At 35.5% G+C, this 19,413-nt stretch overlaps 3 protein-coding genes across 4 annotated transcripts; all 3 read left to right on the top strand.

Annotated features, from left to right (window-relative positions):
* Positions 1–1,413: 1,413 nt before the first annotated feature.
* LOC106132332 (protein abrupt) lies at positions 1,414–5,679 on the top strand. Of its 2 annotated transcripts, XM_013331699.2 has the most exons (8): positions 1,414–1,524; positions 1,642–1,736; positions 2,059–2,199; positions 2,405–2,536; positions 3,193–3,326; positions 3,972–4,108; positions 4,617–4,824; positions 5,508–5,679. In XM_013331699.2, the coding sequence occupies exons 2-8, from the start codon at positions 1,659–1,661 to the stop codon at positions 5,644–5,646; spliced, it is 969 nt and encodes a 322-aa protein (XP_013187153.2). In that variant the 5' UTR covers positions 1,414–1,524; positions 1,642–1,658; the 3' UTR covers positions 5,647–5,679. The 2 variants fall into 2 exon arrangements, with proteins under 2 accessions (XP_013187153.2, XP_060803699.1); XM_060947716.1 differs by lacking the exons at positions 1,414–1,524; positions 2,405–2,536 and having other exon boundaries at positions 1,540–1,736.
* Positions 5,680–6,246: 567 nt separating this feature from the next.
* On the top strand, positions 6,247–12,853 carry LOC106132303 (longitudinals lacking protein, isoforms H/M/V). Its single transcript, XM_060947771.1, has 7 exons — positions 6,247–6,638; positions 7,951–8,091; positions 8,855–8,992; positions 9,670–9,776; positions 10,085–10,221; positions 11,454–11,661; positions 12,694–12,853. The coding sequence occupies exons 1-7, from the start codon at positions 6,561–6,563 to the stop codon at positions 12,842–12,844; spliced, it is 960 nt and encodes a 319-aa protein (XP_060803754.1). The 5' UTR covers positions 6,247–6,560; the 3' UTR covers positions 12,845–12,853.
* Positions 12,854–13,802: 949 nt separating this feature from the next.
* LOC106132304 (longitudinals lacking protein, isoforms H/M/V) lies at positions 13,803–19,200 on the top strand. Its single transcript, XM_013331669.2, has 7 exons — positions 13,803–14,089; positions 14,426–14,566; positions 15,466–15,597; positions 16,644–16,753; positions 17,688–17,815; positions 18,231–18,441; positions 19,034–19,200. The coding sequence occupies exons 1-7, from the start codon at positions 14,012–14,014 to the stop codon at positions 19,179–19,181; spliced, it is 948 nt and encodes a 315-aa protein (XP_013187123.2). The 5' UTR covers positions 13,803–14,011; the 3' UTR covers positions 19,182–19,200.
* The last annotated feature ends 213 nt before the right edge of the window (positions 19,201–19,413 follow it).

Raw genomic sequence — 19,413 nt, 5'->3', positions numbered from 1 at the left:
TCCAATCAAAATATTACATGCTGTCATTTCTTTCTCCATTTCAAAAACCAGTGTTTTAGTTTTACTTACGTTCACTTTCATTCCTTTCTCTTTTAAAGCTTCATGCATAGTTTACCATCTCCTGTAACTCCTCCGCTGATGACGCCAGTATAACCTGATCGTCGGCATAGAGCAGACATTTGACGAGTAACTCATTCATCCTTAATCCACTTTTAGACTCTTTCAAATCTGTCAAACAGCTATCCATAAATAGGTTGAACAGCCACGGTGACGCAACACATCCTTGCCTAACGCCTTTCTCAATCTTAAACCACTCAGTGTGCGCTCCGTTTATCCTGACACAAGCACTCGAATCCTCATATAAGGATTTCAGTGCTCGTATTAAGAGACTGCTCACCCCATGCATAGAAAGTGCTGACCACAATTCATTCCTCTCAACTCTGTCATAGGCCTTTTCCAGATCTACGAATGTGCAATAGACTTTTTGACTCTTGGCCAAAAACTTTTCGGCTATGCACCGCAAGGAAAAGACCTGATCAGTACATCCCATTCCCTTTCGAAATCCCGCTAGAGCATCCCATATTTTGTCATCAGTTTCATTCCTGACTCTATTAATCAATACCTTAGCATACAATTTGCCGACGACGCTAAGCAGGCTTATACCACGATAATTTTTGCAGTCCAGCTGTGACCCTTTTCCTTTGTAAAGTGGCACGATAACAGCCTTACACCAATCTTTTGGTACTCGGCCGCTTCTCCAACACAAATTGAAAAGGCAGTACAACTGACTAGCTACTACGCCTTTTCCTGCTTTAAGCATCTCGACCGACACTCTATCACACCCAGCAGCCTTTCCCGCTTTCATACTCTTAAGTGCTTCCACAATTTCGAACATTTCAATTTCGCCTTCCATCTCATTCTCTTTTTCTTCGCTATAGCAGAAATCTTTCTTATTTCCTTCCTTTTTTTCAAATAAACTTTCAAAATAGTCCTTCCATATCTTTAGTACACATTCTTCTCCTTTCACAACGCTACCATCCTGGCATCTGATCCTAGTCAGCTCTCTGGTTATAGTATTTCCTCGGGCTGACCTTACGGATTTCCAGAATACTTTCAGATTTGACTGAAAGTCTTCTGATAGCCTTTTATCAAAATCCTCTTTATACTCTTCTTTCTTTCTAATCACAGCTTTCTTAACCAAATCTTTCATTTTCTTATATTCCTTACGTGCTTCATTCACATCTTCATCTATAACCTCTTGCATTCTTAAGTTAGCTTTTGCTGCTAACGTATTATAGTTGCTTCCTTTCCTTCCACTTTAAAAAGTATAAAAATTGTCAATGTTAAATGTAAGTGTCAATCAATTATAACATTTCCTTGACATTTGGATTTGATCATTCATGCTCAATTGAAATTTGTATTGTTTTTTGTTTACGCTGTTTTCAAGGAGAATATTTTGCCGTTTACGAATTTTAAATAAAATAATTATCGATTCTTGTTTTTTTTTCTTTAACAGAACTCAAGGTATCTAAATACGACATCTCAACCCGTACTCAGATAACATTACTTATAGTTGAATAGATGCAACTGTATTTTGTTGTAATTGCCTTTTATTACCCATTTATCAAATTTGTGCTACAGATACCGCAACAAAACCAATGTCACAGCCACAGTTCACGCTGTCTTGGGATGCATTTCAGCAAAACATTTGTAACGGCTTAGGAACTCTCCAGCAGGTGCGTTTTCATTAACTATACATCTAACAAATATCCCTTACGGGGGAGACAGAGTCTGCAGTCTACATTTGATGGCCGTGACCAGCTTTTATATTGAAAGTTCCCTCTGGTGGACAGCCATGGCCAAGTCTACGCTGTCATAATAGATTTAAGTATATAAATTATTAAGTAATCTAAACATATGAAGAGAGTTATGAATGTGGATGAAGCGAAGGAAGTATGCAGAGATCGTGGCAAGTGGAAAGAGGTAGTCTCTGCCTACCCCTCCAGGAAAGAGGCGTGATTTTATGTATGTATGTAATCTAAACATTTCTATTTTCAGAATGAAGAGTTTGTGGATATGACAATAGCTGCGGATGGGCATTTTGTGAGAGTTCATCAGATAGTCCTCTCACTGGCCAGCCCTTACATAAAAGAGCTCATAAAGTCGGCACAATGTCGGAATCCAGTGATATTCTTAAATGTACGTAATATCATTTGTTCATTGCAATGAAAAGCAAGTCGCAATTGGTAGTTATAAAAAATAATATTATTAGAATCATTTTTTCAATTACTCACATCAATCTGTGACTTTTCTGTATTTTCAAGACTTGGCTCTTTCAACACCACAAGATATATAGACGTGATTACTATTTAGCATGTAACTAAATAGCACATTTTTTTTACAGAAAATCTCATATCATACATTATGCTCAATATTAGAATACATATACACAGGGCAAACAGTTGTGGCCAAAGAACATATAGATGAACTTATCAAAGGTGCCCAGGCTTTGCACATAAGAGGACTTCAAGAAATGGTTTGTATGTATATAAATAAATATATATGGGACAGATTACACAGATTGAGTTAGCTTCGAAGACAATTTAAGACTTGTGCTACAAGATCCGTGTGATACAAGTGCCGTGTGGTTCCCGGCACCAATACAAAAAAGAATAGAACCACTCCATTTCTTTTCCATGGATGTCATAAAAGGCGACTAAGGGATAGGCTTACAAACTTGGGATTCTTTTTAAGGCGATGGGCTAGCAACCTGTCACTATTTGAATCTCAATTTTATCTTAAAGCCAAATAGCTGCATGTGGCCTATCAGACTTTGCAAGACTGATGGCTCTGTCTATCCCGCAAGGGATATAGACGTGATTATATGTATGTATGTATGTATGCTACAAGATACTAACCCAATGATACTATAATTTATTATACTTTTTATTGATAAACATCCAAGACCCAGGCCAATCAGATAAAGTTTGTTTCTCATCATGATTCCCTTCATCTGACCTCTGACTTACAAGCTAAACATGGCCTTTAAGTCTTTTCAAGACTGTTAGCTCTGTCTACCCTGAAAGGGATATAGATAACTGCCAACTGGTTATAAAATACTTTTATTTTGGAGAGACTGTCTCAATTATGTGAACCATATTAAAATATTGTTACGATTGTTATGCCTTACAGGATCATCTAGTATCTTTATCAATTAAGAATGCAAACAATCAAGCTAGCTACGAAAGAAATACCTCGAGTGAAATAAATACAAGTACAAAATATGTCAAGGACAGATATACAGAAATCAAAAATTCAGATCATGAGTAAGTATAGAACTATTTTTCCATTTATTTGCCATAGGCGACTTGTAACAGGGCCAACAGTTTCAAAAAGGAAAGAATCCAAGTATTCAATGGAAGGAATCCAAGTTTTGAAGCCTATCCCTTAGTCACCTTTAACGACATCCATGGGAAAGATATATAGTGGTTCTATTCTAACATTTTTGGAATATTTGTTGAAAAATACAAGTAAAACAAACATGGATTAAACAACAACAAAGCTCAGATAGCATGGTCTAGCAAGATAAAAAGAATAAGCCTAAAAATAATCCCAAGTTTATCGTTTCCGTTGATTAACTTTTACAATCTGCACAGGAAGAGAAGCAGCTGATGGCTCAAGATGGCCACCATCACAAATTTGTAGACTCCCTTGACATCAAGCATCAAATAAAGGGGCTAGATATAATAAGTAATAGACATATATAGAATAATAAGTAATAGACACATGGTCAAAGTTGCATTGCAGAGGTATTAAAAATTTTATTTTTAATTTATAAATTCTTCCTTGTCGTCGAGAAAAAAGAGACGAATGGAGGACGCTCCAATTACCTCCACCGACAAAAACCCGACCGTACAGACTTCTTTTAAAAAAATAAGTCTGTACGGTCGTTATTTTTTTATTTTTTGCAGATATATAGACGACGCAATAGAATTCTGTGACGCAGAACGAATGGATGATACAACAGACGACACAACTAATATTGAGACCCAAAGCCAAATTAGAGAGAGAAAGAAAACGAAGCAGATGATGGTAGCAGTGAATAAAGGTACCTACAGTTAAAAACGCAATTAATTATATTTAGAATTTTATAGCCAAATTGGAAAAACGGTACCCCAATCTCTGGTCTCTTAAAAAAGGCATGTTAAATCTTTAACATCACTTAACATCAGGTGAGATGGAACACAAATGCCTAATACAATATTAAATAAAAAAAGTAAAGTGGCTTTCAGTGTCTGTCCATCTGTATGTATGTATGTATGTTTGCATCTTTAAAACTACACGATAGATTTTAAATGCAGTCTTTTTAATAGCTGGAGTTATTCAAGAGGATGGTTTATATGTATTAATTCTAAAATTGCAAAACCAAAACTAAACCTATTTACCCTAAAAGTGCCGTAATAATAGAAATAGCCCTAAAAGTGATTTTCATAATAATGACCCCTCTCTGACTCCGGGTTTCGCTGATATTAATAATCCTAAAAAAAATTGTCTTGAAATTCAAGTTTATTTTTGTGCTAAACTGTTATACACTGATATTATATCATATTTTTCAGATCCTATAAAGCCCACTGAAACACCTGACTCTCTACAGATTCAATACTGCGTGTCAAACCAGGGAAGCCTACAAATGATTTTGAATAGATACCTCTACTATCTGAGATATAGTTCAAAAACTGGCCATAGACATTGGCGTTGCACAGACTATATAAAAAAGAAATGTCCGGCAGCTGTCAGTACAAAAGATGACATTGTTCTGAGGAGGTAGATATTTTGTTTTACCAAACTCTTAGGTCCATTGGCCCTTAATTCATACACCTGCACTCAGTATGACTTGATTATAGTTACAATTGAATATCTTTATGATATAATAATTATTGCACCATATTATTGAGGGAATATTTAAAGATTGTCAGAATGATAATGACACACCAAGAAGGTAGATAACTCCCAATTCACTAACAGCAGGGAGTTTTGAAAGATTTTGGCTATCATAAATAATAATCAGGTAGACAGAGCCAACAGTTTGGCTATTCAGCTGTTTGGCTTTGTGATAGAATTGATATACAAAAAGAAGTCGTCGCCTAAAAGAAGAATCTCAAGTTTATAAGCCTGTCCCTTAGTCGCGTTTTACGACATCCATGGGAAAGAGAAGGAGTGGTCCTATTCCTTTTTTTTTGCCGTGAATCACACTACAATAGGTGGATTTAACGCTAATTGCATTTTCTACCCGTCACCTTTTAGAAAAATCTGGTGTCAACTTAAGTGTGAAATAAATACACAAATTATATGTTAAATAATAGAACTAAGTACCCTACATACATACATATAATCACGTCTATATCGCTTGCGGGGTAGACAGAACCAACACCTGAAAAGATTGAACTGAAAAATTTATTACACGAAAATCTGTTCATTAGTTACATTAACCGCTTTTGCATTTTCAGGACTTCAGCACACATCCATCCATTCCATGATGGTAAAATTGCAAAAAAAGTGCGTGATAATACAGTATTTTCACTTATTTCTGAGGCAGAACTACATGGCGATTTGAAGAAAACGAAAAACCATGATGACACATCTTGAAAAAAAAAACAAAATAAATTTTAATAATTTATATGTAAATATTTAAGAACTTATAATTTTTTTGTTGTTCGTATTTCTTTAATCCTGCCTTGAGGTAACTACTTTGCGAAGCACAAGTTCCCGTACGAGATAAAACACTTTACCTATTTTATTATACATACATAAAATCACGCCTTTTTCCCGAAAGGGTAGGCAGAGACTACCTCTTTCCACTTGCCACGATCTCTGCATACTTCCTTCTTATTTTATTATTACAGATCTAATCTCTCTTTCTAAATACATACTTACCTGGTTGGCTTACTGTTGGAACTGAGATTTAGATAAGACAGGTTGCCAACCCATTGCATAAAAGAATGCGAAATTGATTAAGCCTTTCCTTTGATTAGCTTTTACAATCTGCGCAGGAAGAGAAGGGCTGGTTTTTTCTTCCCTATCAGACAGCTGAAAAAGCTTGCACTTGATGAATGTGCCCTTAGTTGCCTTTTACATCCTTTGGGGAAAAGATACTATAATCTAAAATGCCGGGAACAAGGAACCACACAGTTCGGCTTACTAAAAATGTAAGTAGACCTAAAACATGTTGCACACGTGTCAATGTCAATATGTCATTATCAAATCCACAGAGGTAATCCAAATGTCAAATGCGAATAAAAATACGAAAACGAATGTTTTGTGTATTTTCGTTTAGGAAAAATTAAAATTCGAAATTTATCACTTACATATTCACTCATTAGATTTTTTATTGAGTTAGAACCGTAATCTACCCTTCCGGACATCATACGATTTAACAAACAAATTGTTCTCTTGTCGTTCTTAAGACCTTTGTTATTGATTCGGATTATTATTCAAAAAAGTTTGAGACTCTTTTCTTTACCTTTATCTTTTCATATAGCGGACACTGATATTTATCCATAATGGCTAAACCACATTTTACTTTGTCGTGGGACTCTTTCCAGAATAATATGTGTAATGGTTTAGGAACATTGCAACAGGTAAGTTTCAAACATTATAAATTAATTTACTACAAGAATACGCGTTTTAATTTTCAAGCACTATTACAATTAGCCAAATATTGTGTGTACTTAATTAAGGCATTTGCTGGATGTTTTGTTTGTATTGCATCTTGCATCAATAGATAAATTTACCTATTGAAAGAGAGTTTGAAGTCATATAAAGATTAATATAATACTTTTGTTGACTACATTGAGCCTATTTCTATGGCTGTAAACTTTTCTATGTATTTCATACTATATGGAAATATAATAGATTTGCATTGAGGGAGCAAGTCCATAAACTTCTTTTTGACCAGTAGCTTTTGGTAAAACTCTTGAAACGGGCCACCGCCGGAGAGGGGTGGGGAGGGGGGAGGGGGATGGGGAGGTGGTAACACCCCCCCTCCCGTGACCCCCCCTTGCCGGAAGCCTATAGTTTTTTTTTTACGAATTTTTAAAGTTTTCATATAAAAAGTGTGCTAAAGGTAATTTACCGCCAGATGGGCAAGGGGGGGGGAAAGTAAGAAGGGATTAAAGGGGTGAAGGTGAGTAAAACCTAACCTAACCTATACGTACTTACTATTAGACTTTTTTACTCAGTTTGAACGCTCCGCTCGCTTCGCTCGCTCCGCTTTGGTGGTTTACACCAACCTAACCTAACCTAACCAAACCGAGTTTGATTTGTGACCAATTTGTTTCTTTTCATTGCGGGGGGCTACCGCCCCCCGACCCCCCCGTGCGGGGGGGCTGCGCCCCCCTGCACCCCCCGCTGTCCTTTTACCGACAGCTACTTTCGAAGTCAGTAGATAAGATGACAGTAGCACATAACCAAAACAGCAGATTGTGTTCTGTTCATAGTTAGTGTCTTTTTTGTTTTTACTTTTAAGCTAAGTTTTTGACTATATTTTTAGTGCTAAAATATATTAATTAATGTATTGTACATGTTTAATGGACAAACTAATTATTTAATACTAAATTAACACAGTTTACAATGACAAGCCGAAAATATTGCGTTGTTAAGTGCAATTTTTAAGATTTTCAAAAATTCATATAAAAAAAGGGGGGGCTTCCGGCAAAAAAAAATACTTGGGGGGGGGTCATACAACCCTCCCCCACCCTCCCCACCCCCTCCCCAACCTCTCTGGCGGTGGCCCGTTTTAAGAGTTGAGCCTAGCTTTTTGTCAAGAGTAATACAATCATCATCTTATATTTATGTTTATTTTATAAGGAGGATATCTTTATAGCTTTGGGACACTATATTTATAGAATTGGGACAAGTAAAATTATCAAGAAATATTGTAACTATTTTTAGAATGAAGAGTTTGTGGATATGACATTAGCCGCAGACGGGCATTTTGTTAAAGTTCATCAGATAGTTCTGTCCTTGGCGAGCCCATACATCAAGGATCTGATAAAGTCAGCACAGTGTCAGAAGCCAGTGATATTCTTAAATGTAAGTCTTTGCGCTTAATGTTTTTAGATTATAGATTAGATTATGCCAAAAAAAACAGGTCAAATAAAATTACTGTCTTACTCTTCACTTCCTCCGTGTTAAAAGAACATTTCATATTTAACTTCTCAGCTGCCTATGCACTGATCAGTGCACTGGCCTCAACTGATTAAGCTCTGGGCTTGCTCTACCGGCCACATTTATTTTTTTTGAGTATTAAATGCATTATAGTAATAACTTTGGAAATACTCCTTTAATGCTCGAAAAATTGATTTCCCGCAGCAGATGCGCGTGTAAATCGGATAGTGGGTTCGGCTCAGAAGTTAACGAGCTTCCATGACAAGTTTTATGAATGTGGATGAAGCGAGAGAAGTATGCAGGGATTGTGGCAAGTGGAACGATGTAGTCTCCCTTAAAGAAGCATGATGATAAAATGACTGAATTATAAAAAATCTTAATTCATTTCAGAACCTTTTGAGTGTCAAAAGTGTGCATATGAGTGCAATATCTGAAATCTTAATTATTATATTCTTCCTATTTCGCTTTACATAGGTCATATTGTAACCCAGTCCATATTTAACTTGGTGTTATTCTTGTACGCTATGGGCTAGCAACCTGTCACTATTTGAATCTTAATACCATCATTTAGCAATAGAGCTAAATGTGCCTTTCAGTCTTTTCAAAACTGTTGGATCTGTCTACCCCGCAAGGGATATAGACGTGACTATATGAATGTATATTTAGAAAAAAAATTCTTCTCTTTCAGAAAATCTCATTTCACACACTATGTTCAATATTAGAGTACATTTACACTGGTCAGGCTGTTGTGGCCCGAGAACATATTTATGAAGTTATTGAAGCCGCAAAAGCTCTACACATCAAAGGTCTTAAGGAGATGGTTTGTGTGTGTTTTTGATATAAGTATTTAACTAAGGGATAAACTTTCAACATATAAAAGCTAAATTTGGGCATTGATTTACTTTTGGTTTATAATTTCAATCTGCCATATATCATATTTTGTATGTATGTATTTTATATGTTAGTGTGTCGTGTGGTTCCGGCAAATATAAAAAAATAGGACTCGCGGTAGCAACCTCTCATTATTTTCTATCATTAAGTTAAATAGCTGAATGTGACCTATCAGTCTCTACAAGACGACTCTGTCTACCCCGCAAGGGATAAAGACGTGATTATATGAAGGGCAGGATGGATATATGCATATATAGTTTGTCATATTTTAAAGAGGAGTCCTGCCATTCAGCATGACACGCGCCAGCGCACCAAACTACTGGACGTTGGTAGACCCCATTGCTAAAGTTAAGTGGGCGTGGGTAGGCCATGTGTGCAGACGTAGAGAACAAAAGAAAGAGGAATACTGGCAGATCTTTCTGATCCGATGACATAAAAAGCCACGCTAGGATAACCTGGGCCAGGAAAACCTTTGATAGAGCTAGGTGGAAAGATATTGGAGAGGCATATGCCCAGCAGTGCGCAAATACTTTAATGCTGAAGAAGAAGAGAAAGAAATTGCTCGAATTCCCTTTCTAAAGCATCAACAATAAAAAATATTATTCCTTTCAGAATTATAAAGAGATTTTATCAAATGTGAAAACACCTGGCTGCGCAAGCGGTTCCCAAAATGCAACTGAAACATTTAAGAAACGGAATTCGGAAAATTCAGACCATGAGTAAGTTTTGAAAGATAAATATGTATTTAAGTAGATTTTTTTACAAAAAAATCATTTAACTAATGTATCTTTTATATTTTTATATACATTTGCATATATTACCATATTTTTTTCCGGTGGGTTAGGCTACAACCTACCAGACTAATTCTTTAAAAAATTCGCCAGTGTAATTTTTTTTTCAAATTCTCGTTTCCATATAGTATCGTGCCTTTTTTGTGCGATAAAGAGTTTACAAACAAACAAATAATAATAAATGTCCCTCGTGAATACTAGCGGTCTTTTTTGGATATAATTTTCTTTTTTTTCAGAGCTATGGATAACTCGATAGAATTCTGTGACACAGGCAGCACAGAAGTAACGGAACGTACAAATGACGTAACTAACAGTGAATCTCAAACCAGCAAGAGAAAGGAGAATAGAGTGCAGAAAGCGGTAGAAAATAAAAGTACTGTTAGATTTAACATCTATAAATACATATATGTAAATTGAGGAATTTGATGATAATAATAATACAGTGTTTGTGTAGAGTAGTTTGTTCCGTCGCTTCTTCTACACTAGCGCTTTGGAAACTGTAGCAACTTTAATTATAAATTTTATTTAATTTACATTTTTTTATTGATGTCGGGAACCACACGGCATATGTGTTTAGTTATCAATTATTTTATTGCTGCTTGCTTGAGCTAGAAATTAATCCTACTACTATTATAAAGGCGAAAGTTTGTATGGATGTTTGTTACTCTTTCACGCAAAAACTACTGAACCGATTACCATGAAATTTGGTATGTAGGTAGCTGAAGACCCAGAATAACACATAGGCTACTTTTTATTCCAGAGTTCCCGCGGGATTGATAGGGTTTCCATGCGGATGAAGTCGCGGGCGGCCTCTAGTATAAAATAAAAATAAATAAATTGTTAGACGGTTATGTTTGACGTCAATAAGTATTACAATTTTAGCACGTTTATATGGTACTTATATCGATGTGATGCACAACCCTAATAGAAGTAAAATTTTTGTATGTCGCGAAAATATGAACTATTTTGAACCCGCGAACGAAACTGTCCCCTATTGCACTACTGTTATGAGCAAAACCGCAGGAGGATGTTTTCAGAATTTAAGTTTTATGCTCTTGTAATAAGGTCGTTATTTTATTGAGGCGGTAGGATGCGATATTCGGCGCTGTTGATTGCCTAGGCAACTTATAAACGTGGTAGTACATACTGTACCTTGTAAGTATCCATTGTTGAAGAAACAAGTATTCCAACTTTTTCTGAGTGTGTTCTCGATTGTATCCTGTAATGCTTTCGAGCTTAGGGTCTACATTTGCGTGAGCGTTTGGAAAAATCCATGGCAAACATCTAAGACCTTGTATAGGTACTATCAGGTAGAGAGACTTACCCACATTTCCAATAAAATAAAAAAAATATTGGTGAATTTGATTAAGATGAAAACCAAAGTATGTATAAAAGAGGAGTGATTTGTTTGTTTGTTTGTAAACTCTTTACGGACGGACTTATCCCAATTGGTAATTAAAATAGGAATAGATACTTATCCCAAATCGAAAAAGGCGGCGCAGATAAAATGCATTAAGCAGGATTTTGTTTTAAGTTTTCATATCAATACTCAAAGCAGTGATCGTTATTAATAAAATACTAAAATGGCACATTTCTTTTTTACAGATCCCACGAAACCTGTTGGATTACCCAACACCGCACAGGTTCAATACAGCATATCAAACCAGGGCAACTTGCAAGTAATACTGAATAGATTTATTTATTGTTTGAGATACACCGGCAAAGACGGATACAGAATGTGGCGGTGTTTAGACTATGGCACCAACAAATGTAGAGCAGTAGTCAGTACCAAGGACGACGCCATTTTGAAAAGGTCTGTTCATCTTTACACACTTTTGAATATAAGTACATAGTAAGTTGAATATAAGAGAACAATATATATGTTTACTAGAGGCCGCCCGCGACTTCGTCCGCATGGAAACCCTATCAATCCCGCGGGAACTCTGGGATAAAAAGTAGCCTATGTGTTATTCTGGGTCTTCAGCTACCTACATACCAAATTTCATGGTAATCGGTTCAGTAGTTTTTGCGTGAAAGAGTAACAAACATCCATACATCCATACAAACTTTCGCCTTTATAATAGTAGTAGGATTTATTGAGCCTTTAAGATACAATAGATGAAGTTTTCCGTGTGGTTCCCGGCACCAATACAAAAAAGAAGAGGACCACTCCTATCTCTTTCCCATGAATGTCGTAAAAGGCGACTAAGGGATAGGCTTACAAACTTGGTATTCTTTTTAAGCGATGGGCTAGCAACCTGTCTCTATTTGAATCTCAATTCTATTATTAAACCAAATAGCCAAATAGCCATTCAGTCTTTTCAAGACTGTTGGCTCTGTCTACCCCGCAAGGGATATAGACGTGACCATATGTATGTATGTATGTAGTTGAGGTCAATGCTTATGACATTTTTTACCAGTTAACCTTAAGAAAATAGCAAACATAGTATATATAGTGTGAGTGTTTCGTTCGAACTTTAGGGCTTAGCTCAAAATCTGTGTGATTGTCTTGTTAAAGTGCCGTGTGGTTCCAGGTACTTTATAATAGGACCACTTCATATGTTTCCCATGGTTGTCATTAAGGGCGACTAATGGATAGGCTTATAAATTCAAGATTCTTGTAGACAAAATTTTTTTGGCCTTTGCAAAATTCGAAGGGAAACCCTAATTGAATCATAATAACACATCCAGTTGCCTGAATGTACAGGTTTTCTCACGATGTTTACCCTAGACGTAAGAGCATCGGTTAGCAATTTAGCTAACGTGCGTTGTTTCGTATTTTTATTCTTCAAAAATTTGTAAGAAATTATCGTTTTTGTTAAGTAGGTAGTTAATTTTATTTCAGAACTTCAGTGCACATACATCCATTCCACGACAAGCAAATTGCCAAAAAAGTACGAGACAATGCAATATTTTCAATGATTTCGGAGGCAGCAGAACGCAATGATATAAAAAAGCCAAAAAAAGTGTTTAAATGTACTTTAAAAAAATATTAAAATGTGTGAAAAAAAGCAATTATTTATTTTTATTCATCAAAGTGATTGCCATCGTAGAACGCCGTAAGGTTCAAAAATCATCAGGAGACATACAAATAATATATCCTTATTTTATTCCAACTCCTATGGCTAGAGAAAATTAGATTTAAAATTTAATAAAAATTGATCATAAATGAATTTCATGACTGTTGTTGTTTTTGTTTGAAAGAGACAACCACTCACATATCTACACAACTTCAAAATTTTCTCTTTCTTAATTAATACTACTGAGATGACTGGATGCACACTGGATGGTAGAAGCCATTATTTTAAGATTTGAAACTTAACTATTCATGCGTATCAAAATAAAAAAACAAAGTATGGCACATGTCAATGTCAAATTGACTTGCATGATGTAACGAACCAAATACAACAGCAATGATACAAGCGGTCAATGTTTCAAACTTTGTGGTTTTAGCGCCAAATGTAGCATTTTTTGGATATATCAGCGCTCAAAATTTGGAGTTTAGAACCCGAGATCATATATTAATTTCTAGATAAACTTTTCGATTTCTTTGAACCTCTATAATTCCTATGATTTCGAATGTTTTTAACAAGCTCGCTGAATAAAGCGCTTAATTACTTAATTTTCATTAGCAAAACACACTTATGGAAACGCAACGAATATTAAGCAACACTATTGCTTCTACAGACGAACAACTCTAGAATTTTGTAATAAAAAATAGTCAACGGTAAATTAAGTACCTAGTTTATTACACTGCATGGGTAATATAGTTTTACATCAAAAAGGTAGATGTAGATGCCCGATTGTCGGGAATGAGCAATAAATTAAAGGTATGATGTGTATAATATGTAACTACAAGAACATAGGTACAGATTTTTTTTAAAATGAGCACACTTTCTTCAGATTCGCGCTTTTTTACCAGAAGTAGTTGCAATAATCTTTTGATTGATTCATTGATTGTGGTTTTGTGTATTTGCTGTAATTCATTCCTATTGTCCTATTTCTAACTACCTACGAGTTCGTGTTTGTTGTTTTTTTTTTATCACTTCTGCCGTACCTATATATTATATTACGATAAATACTTGTATAAATTGAATAAGATTTATGTTGTGTGGGCGAAAAACTTGTCGTTTTTGAGAACCCATACAGCAAAACTGGCGGTAATGGCCAACCCACGATTCACCTTGTCGTGGGACGCTTTCCAGAATAACATTTGTAATGGCTTAGGAGCTTTGCAGCAGGTAAATTTCAATCACTTCTTTATTAGAAATCAATAAATTCATTTCTTGCTCTTTTACAACTTAACGTTGAGGGATAACATCACGAAGAAACCTGCGCAATGTACCTAATGATTAAAAAATAATTTATTAATGTGGGTTCAATGTTTCCCTTCAAATATTGCAGAATTTAGACGGTTTTTATTAGTCTACTTCAAGTCCATATCTGACTTACCCAAAGCAGCCTTAAAAAACTGTCAAATACAAGTTTTACAACACAACAACATCTTTTCAAAGTTTATTATCAGCTTTTGGGTATGATTAAATGTGATATTTTAGTTAAATCTTTTCTTTTTTCAGAATGAAGAGTTTGTGGATATGACTTTAGCTGCGGATGGGCATTTTGTAAAATGTCATCAGATAGTCATGTCCCTGGCGAGCCCGTACATTAAGGATCTGATAAAGTCAGTACATGGTCAAAACCCAGTGATATTTTTAAATGTACGTAAGTCTAGTAGACTGTGTTAAATTAGGTAACTATGATGATTAATATAAATATATAAGGGACAAATGTCAGAGTCAGTTTGAGACTTGTGTTATGAGATACTAACTCAAATGTATAGTACATTTTATAAAAAAAACTGAGACCCAGGCCAATCAGAGAAGTTCGTTTCTCATCATGTCCTGGCTGAGATTAGAACCTGGGATCAATTACTGCAACACAGAGAGCCACAGATTAATTAAAATTGATTATTTTTAAGAGTACTTATCTTTTATCTTTATCATATTAATATGGATGGATAAAGGATAGCATATACCACATACAATACGTAACAATATACAACAATTCTTCTCCTGGCTTTTCTTCCCAGTTGCATTTTCATCCATCATGGCCGAGGTGGGATTGGAACCTGTACCTTTTTGCGCCACACACATTTAAATCAGGCATCTTACAGATTCAACCACCAACACTCTCAGGACAATATACCACAATTATTTATTGTATTATTTAAAATTAGAATTAATTTAAAATTAATTATTGTATTTTTATATTATTGTATTATTTAAAATAAGAATTAATTTTAAATAATACAATAAATTCAACTTTTCATGGCCTCTGTGGTGCAGATGGGGCATGATGAGAAAAGAACTTTTCCTGATTGGCCTGGGTCTTGGATGTTTATCTATATAAGAATTTGTTATAAAATATTTTATCGTCGAGATAGTATCTCGTAACACAAGTCTCGAACTTACTTTGAGGCTAACTCAATATGTGCAATTTGTCAAAAAAAAAAATACAAACAATGGAATTTTCGGAATAAGTTAAAATTAATAAAGATTATAATGAAAATAACATTGTCGACTTATCACTTGAAGATTCATGGCTTTTTCTATTTCAGAAAATCTCAGCGCACACGCTATGTTCAATATTGGAGTATATTTATACCGGCCAAGCAGTCGTGTCCAGGGAACATATAGATGAACTCATTGAAGCGGCCCAAGCTCTACATATTAATGGCTTAAAAGACATGGTTTGTGTGTTTTTAATCTATGTCTCTTTGAAGCTTTCACTATATCTGTAGTGAAGTGAAAAACATATTATGGTGCGTTACTGTTTCGCTTCATGCACGGATCGGACAATAAATCATGAAAAAATAATAATATAGGTATACATACATAAAATCACGCCTTTTTCCCGGAGGGGTAGGCAGAGACTACCTCTTTCCACTTGCCACGATCTCTGCATACTTCCTTCGATCTCTGCATGAAGTAAGTACTTCGCTTCATCCACATTCATAACTCTCTTCATGCAAGGTTTCGGGTACTTTTGAGCTTACCCTTTACGCTTTCATTATATCTGTAGTGAAGTGAAAAACATATTGTGGTGCGTTACTGTTTCGCTTCATGCATGGATCGGACAATAAATCATGAGAAAAATTAATATTCTTAGGTAAACAGGACAATTTACATAGATTGAGTTGGCTTCGAGTTAGTTCAAGATACTAACTCAGTCATATTATATTAGGAATTGTTGAGTCGTGGAAATTTTGGAAAATCGCCTTTTAGTAGAACCCCAGCATTATAAAGGAACTGACATTTCAAATTCCAAATATCTAGACCCTGTTGATCAAGCACTGTCCTCCATTATGTCCTATCCTAATATTATGAATGCGATACACCAATATAACCTGGTATAACAATATGTTGTTTTTATCCCGAAATTCCCAAAGCATCGAAGCCCTAAGGCGTGTTTTATTTTTATTTCATATATGTGCCGTGTGGTGCCCGGCACCAATACAAAAAATAATAGGAGCAATTAATCTCTTTCCCATGGATGACGTAAAAGGCGACTAAGGGATAAACTTGGAATTATTTTTTATGCGATGGGCTAGCAACCTGTCACTATTTGAATCTCAATTCTATCATTAAGCCAAATAGCTGAACGTGGCTATTCAGTCTTTTCAAGACTGTTGGCTCTGTGCCCCGCAATATAGACGCGACCATATGTATGCATTTATATAGATAAATAGATGATGAAATTTAATACTTTAATATCATGTTTTTATATTAATTTCAGAATTATAAAACATTTCTCACTGACGCTAATAATCCATCTGGCTACGTAAGCACTACACAGAACATGAGTGAAACATATGAAAAAGAGGAGCCATTGAATTCGGATCACGAGTAAGTAGCTGTATTTACAACATTTATAAATTACTTGTATTGGTGCCGTGTGGTTCCCGGCACCAATACAAAAAATAATAGGACCACTCCTCCATCTCTTTCCCATGGATGTCGTAAAAGGCGACTAAGGGATAGGCTTACAAACTTGGGATTCTTAGTTAGGCGATGGGCTAGCAACCTGTCACTATTTGAATTTCAATTCTTTCATTAAGCCAAATAGCTGAACGTGGCCATTCAGTCTTTTCAAGCCTGTTGACTCTGTCTACCCCGCAAAGGATATAGACGTGACTGTATGTATGTTTATAAATTACGCCGTTGTACTTGCGCATAAGTCTGTATGGCGCAAAAATATTTGAGCGTTTGAGCCAATCAGAGCGCGTTATTTGAACTCGCGAACTGAACTTGTACGTTATTGACGGCCTCTGTGGCGCAGCGGCAGTACGCTTGTCTGTGACACCGGAGGTCCCGGGTTCGAATCCCGGTCAGGGCATGATGAGAAAAGAACTTTTTCTGATTGGCCTGGGTCTTGGATGTTCATCTATATAAGTATTTATTATAAAATATAGTATCGTTGAGTTAGTATCTCGTAACACAAGTCTCTAACTTACTTCGAGGCTAACTCAATCTGTGTAATTTGTCCCGTATATATTTGTCCCGTATTTGTCCCGTATTACGAGCATTTTGTTTTCCGATTTTAAGTTTAAATTACTTGTAATAAGGTCGTTATTTTGTTGAGTTTTTCATTCGGTTTCAAACATATAGATAGACATATAATCACATCTGTATCCCTTGCAGGGTAGACAGAGCCATCAGTCTCAGCTTGGTATATTTATATACGTACATAAAATCAGGCCTCTTAAATTTATAAAAAAAAAATACTTTTTTTTCTTAGTCCATAAACAACGTATACATATAAAACTCACTTTTTTTTCAGAACATTTCACAATTCAATAGAATTCTGTGACGCAGGCAGCCCAGAAACGACAGATAAAGTAATAAACAGCGACACTATGGACAGTAACAGAAGGGGAGAACAAAAGCAGAAATTGGCAGTTAAAAAAAGTAATGTAACTTGCATAAAATAAAATAACGTTTTTGACTGTACCTTAATAGTCGATTTCTATTTCGGAACTTCAGTGTACATACACCCCTTCCACGACAAGTATGTTCAGTAAAGAAATTCTGGAAATGTTTTTAAGAATTGGACCACTCCATATCTTTCTCATTGACGTCGTAAAAGGCGATTAAGAAAAAGGCTAAAGGAAATTGGAATTCTCATTATAGACGATGGGCTAGCAACCTGTCATTATTTGAATCTCAATTCCATTATTTAGCCCTAGAGCTGAATGTGGCCTTTCAGTATTTTTAAGACTGTTGGCTCTGCCTACCCCGCAAGGGATTTAAATTGATTATATGTATGTATGTATATATACATATATAAAACACTGACCCTGAAATAGTATATATTTTTTTCCAGATCTAACAAAACCTTTGGATATACCGAAGTCCATACAGATTCAGTACAGCGTCTCTAACCAAGGGAACCTGCAAATTATACTGAATAGATATATTTACTGTTTGAGATACAAAGGCAAAGATGGCTATAGACAATGGCGTTGTATAGACTGTAATGGCACTAAGAAATGCAGGGCGGTCGTGTGTACCAAAGATGATGTAGTTTTGAAAAGGTAAGTACATAAATAAATATATACGGGACAAATTACACAGATTGAGTTAGCCTCGAAGTAAGTTCGAGACTTGTGTAACGGGATACTAACTCAACGATACTTTATTTTATAATAAATACTTATATAGATAAACATCCAAGACCCAGATCAATCATGGATGTAGTAAAAGACGACTAAGGGATATGCTTATAAACTTGAGATTCTTCTTTTAGGCGATGGGCTAGCAACCTGTCACTATTAGAATCATTGTTAAACGATTTTTTGTAAACTCTGCAAATTAATGCTATTAATATTATAAATGCGAAAGTTTGTGAGTATGTCAGTATGGATGTTTGGTACTGTTTCACGCAAAAACTACTGAACCGATTACGATGATATTTGGTATGTAGGTAGCTGAAGACCCAGAATAACATATAGGCTACTTTTTATCCTGGAGTTCCCGCGGAATTGATAGGGTTTCCATGCGGACGAAGTCGCGGGCCTCTAGTATATTATATTTTGTTCGGGAATAATATATATTTGTATTCACCACAGCCACTGTATATTTGAATAACGTTTTTGACTGTACCTTAATAGTCGATTATTATTTCAGGACTTCAGTGCATATACATCCATTCCACGACAAGCAAATTGCCAAAAAAGTGCGTAACAATGCAATATTTTCAATGATATCAGAGGCGGCAGAATGCGGCGATATTAAAAAGAAAAATAAGTCATCGGCATCTATTTTGAATGAATGAGGTATCTTGAATGAATAAACTGAATTGAAAAAAAAAAGAAACATTGTTTTATTTAATCTATACGTACATACATACAAATGATCACGTCTATATCCCTTGCGGGCTAGACAGAGCTAAAAGTCTTGCAGACTGATAGTTTGGCTGAATGATAAGAGTTGAGATCCAAATAGTGACAGGTTGCTAGCCCATGGCCTATAAAAAGAATCTAAAGTTTATAAGCCTGTAGTCGCCT

This window comes from Amyelois transitella, chromosome 14 (assembly GCF_032362555.1).
Source record: "Amyelois transitella isolate CPQ chromosome 14, ilAmyTran1.1, whole genome shotgun sequence".
Lineage (NCBI taxonomy): Eukaryota > Metazoa > Arthropoda > Insecta > Lepidoptera > Pyralidae > Amyelois > Amyelois transitella.
Note: the sequence above shows the minus strand (reverse complement) of the source record. Positions and strands in the feature narration are given on the sequence as shown.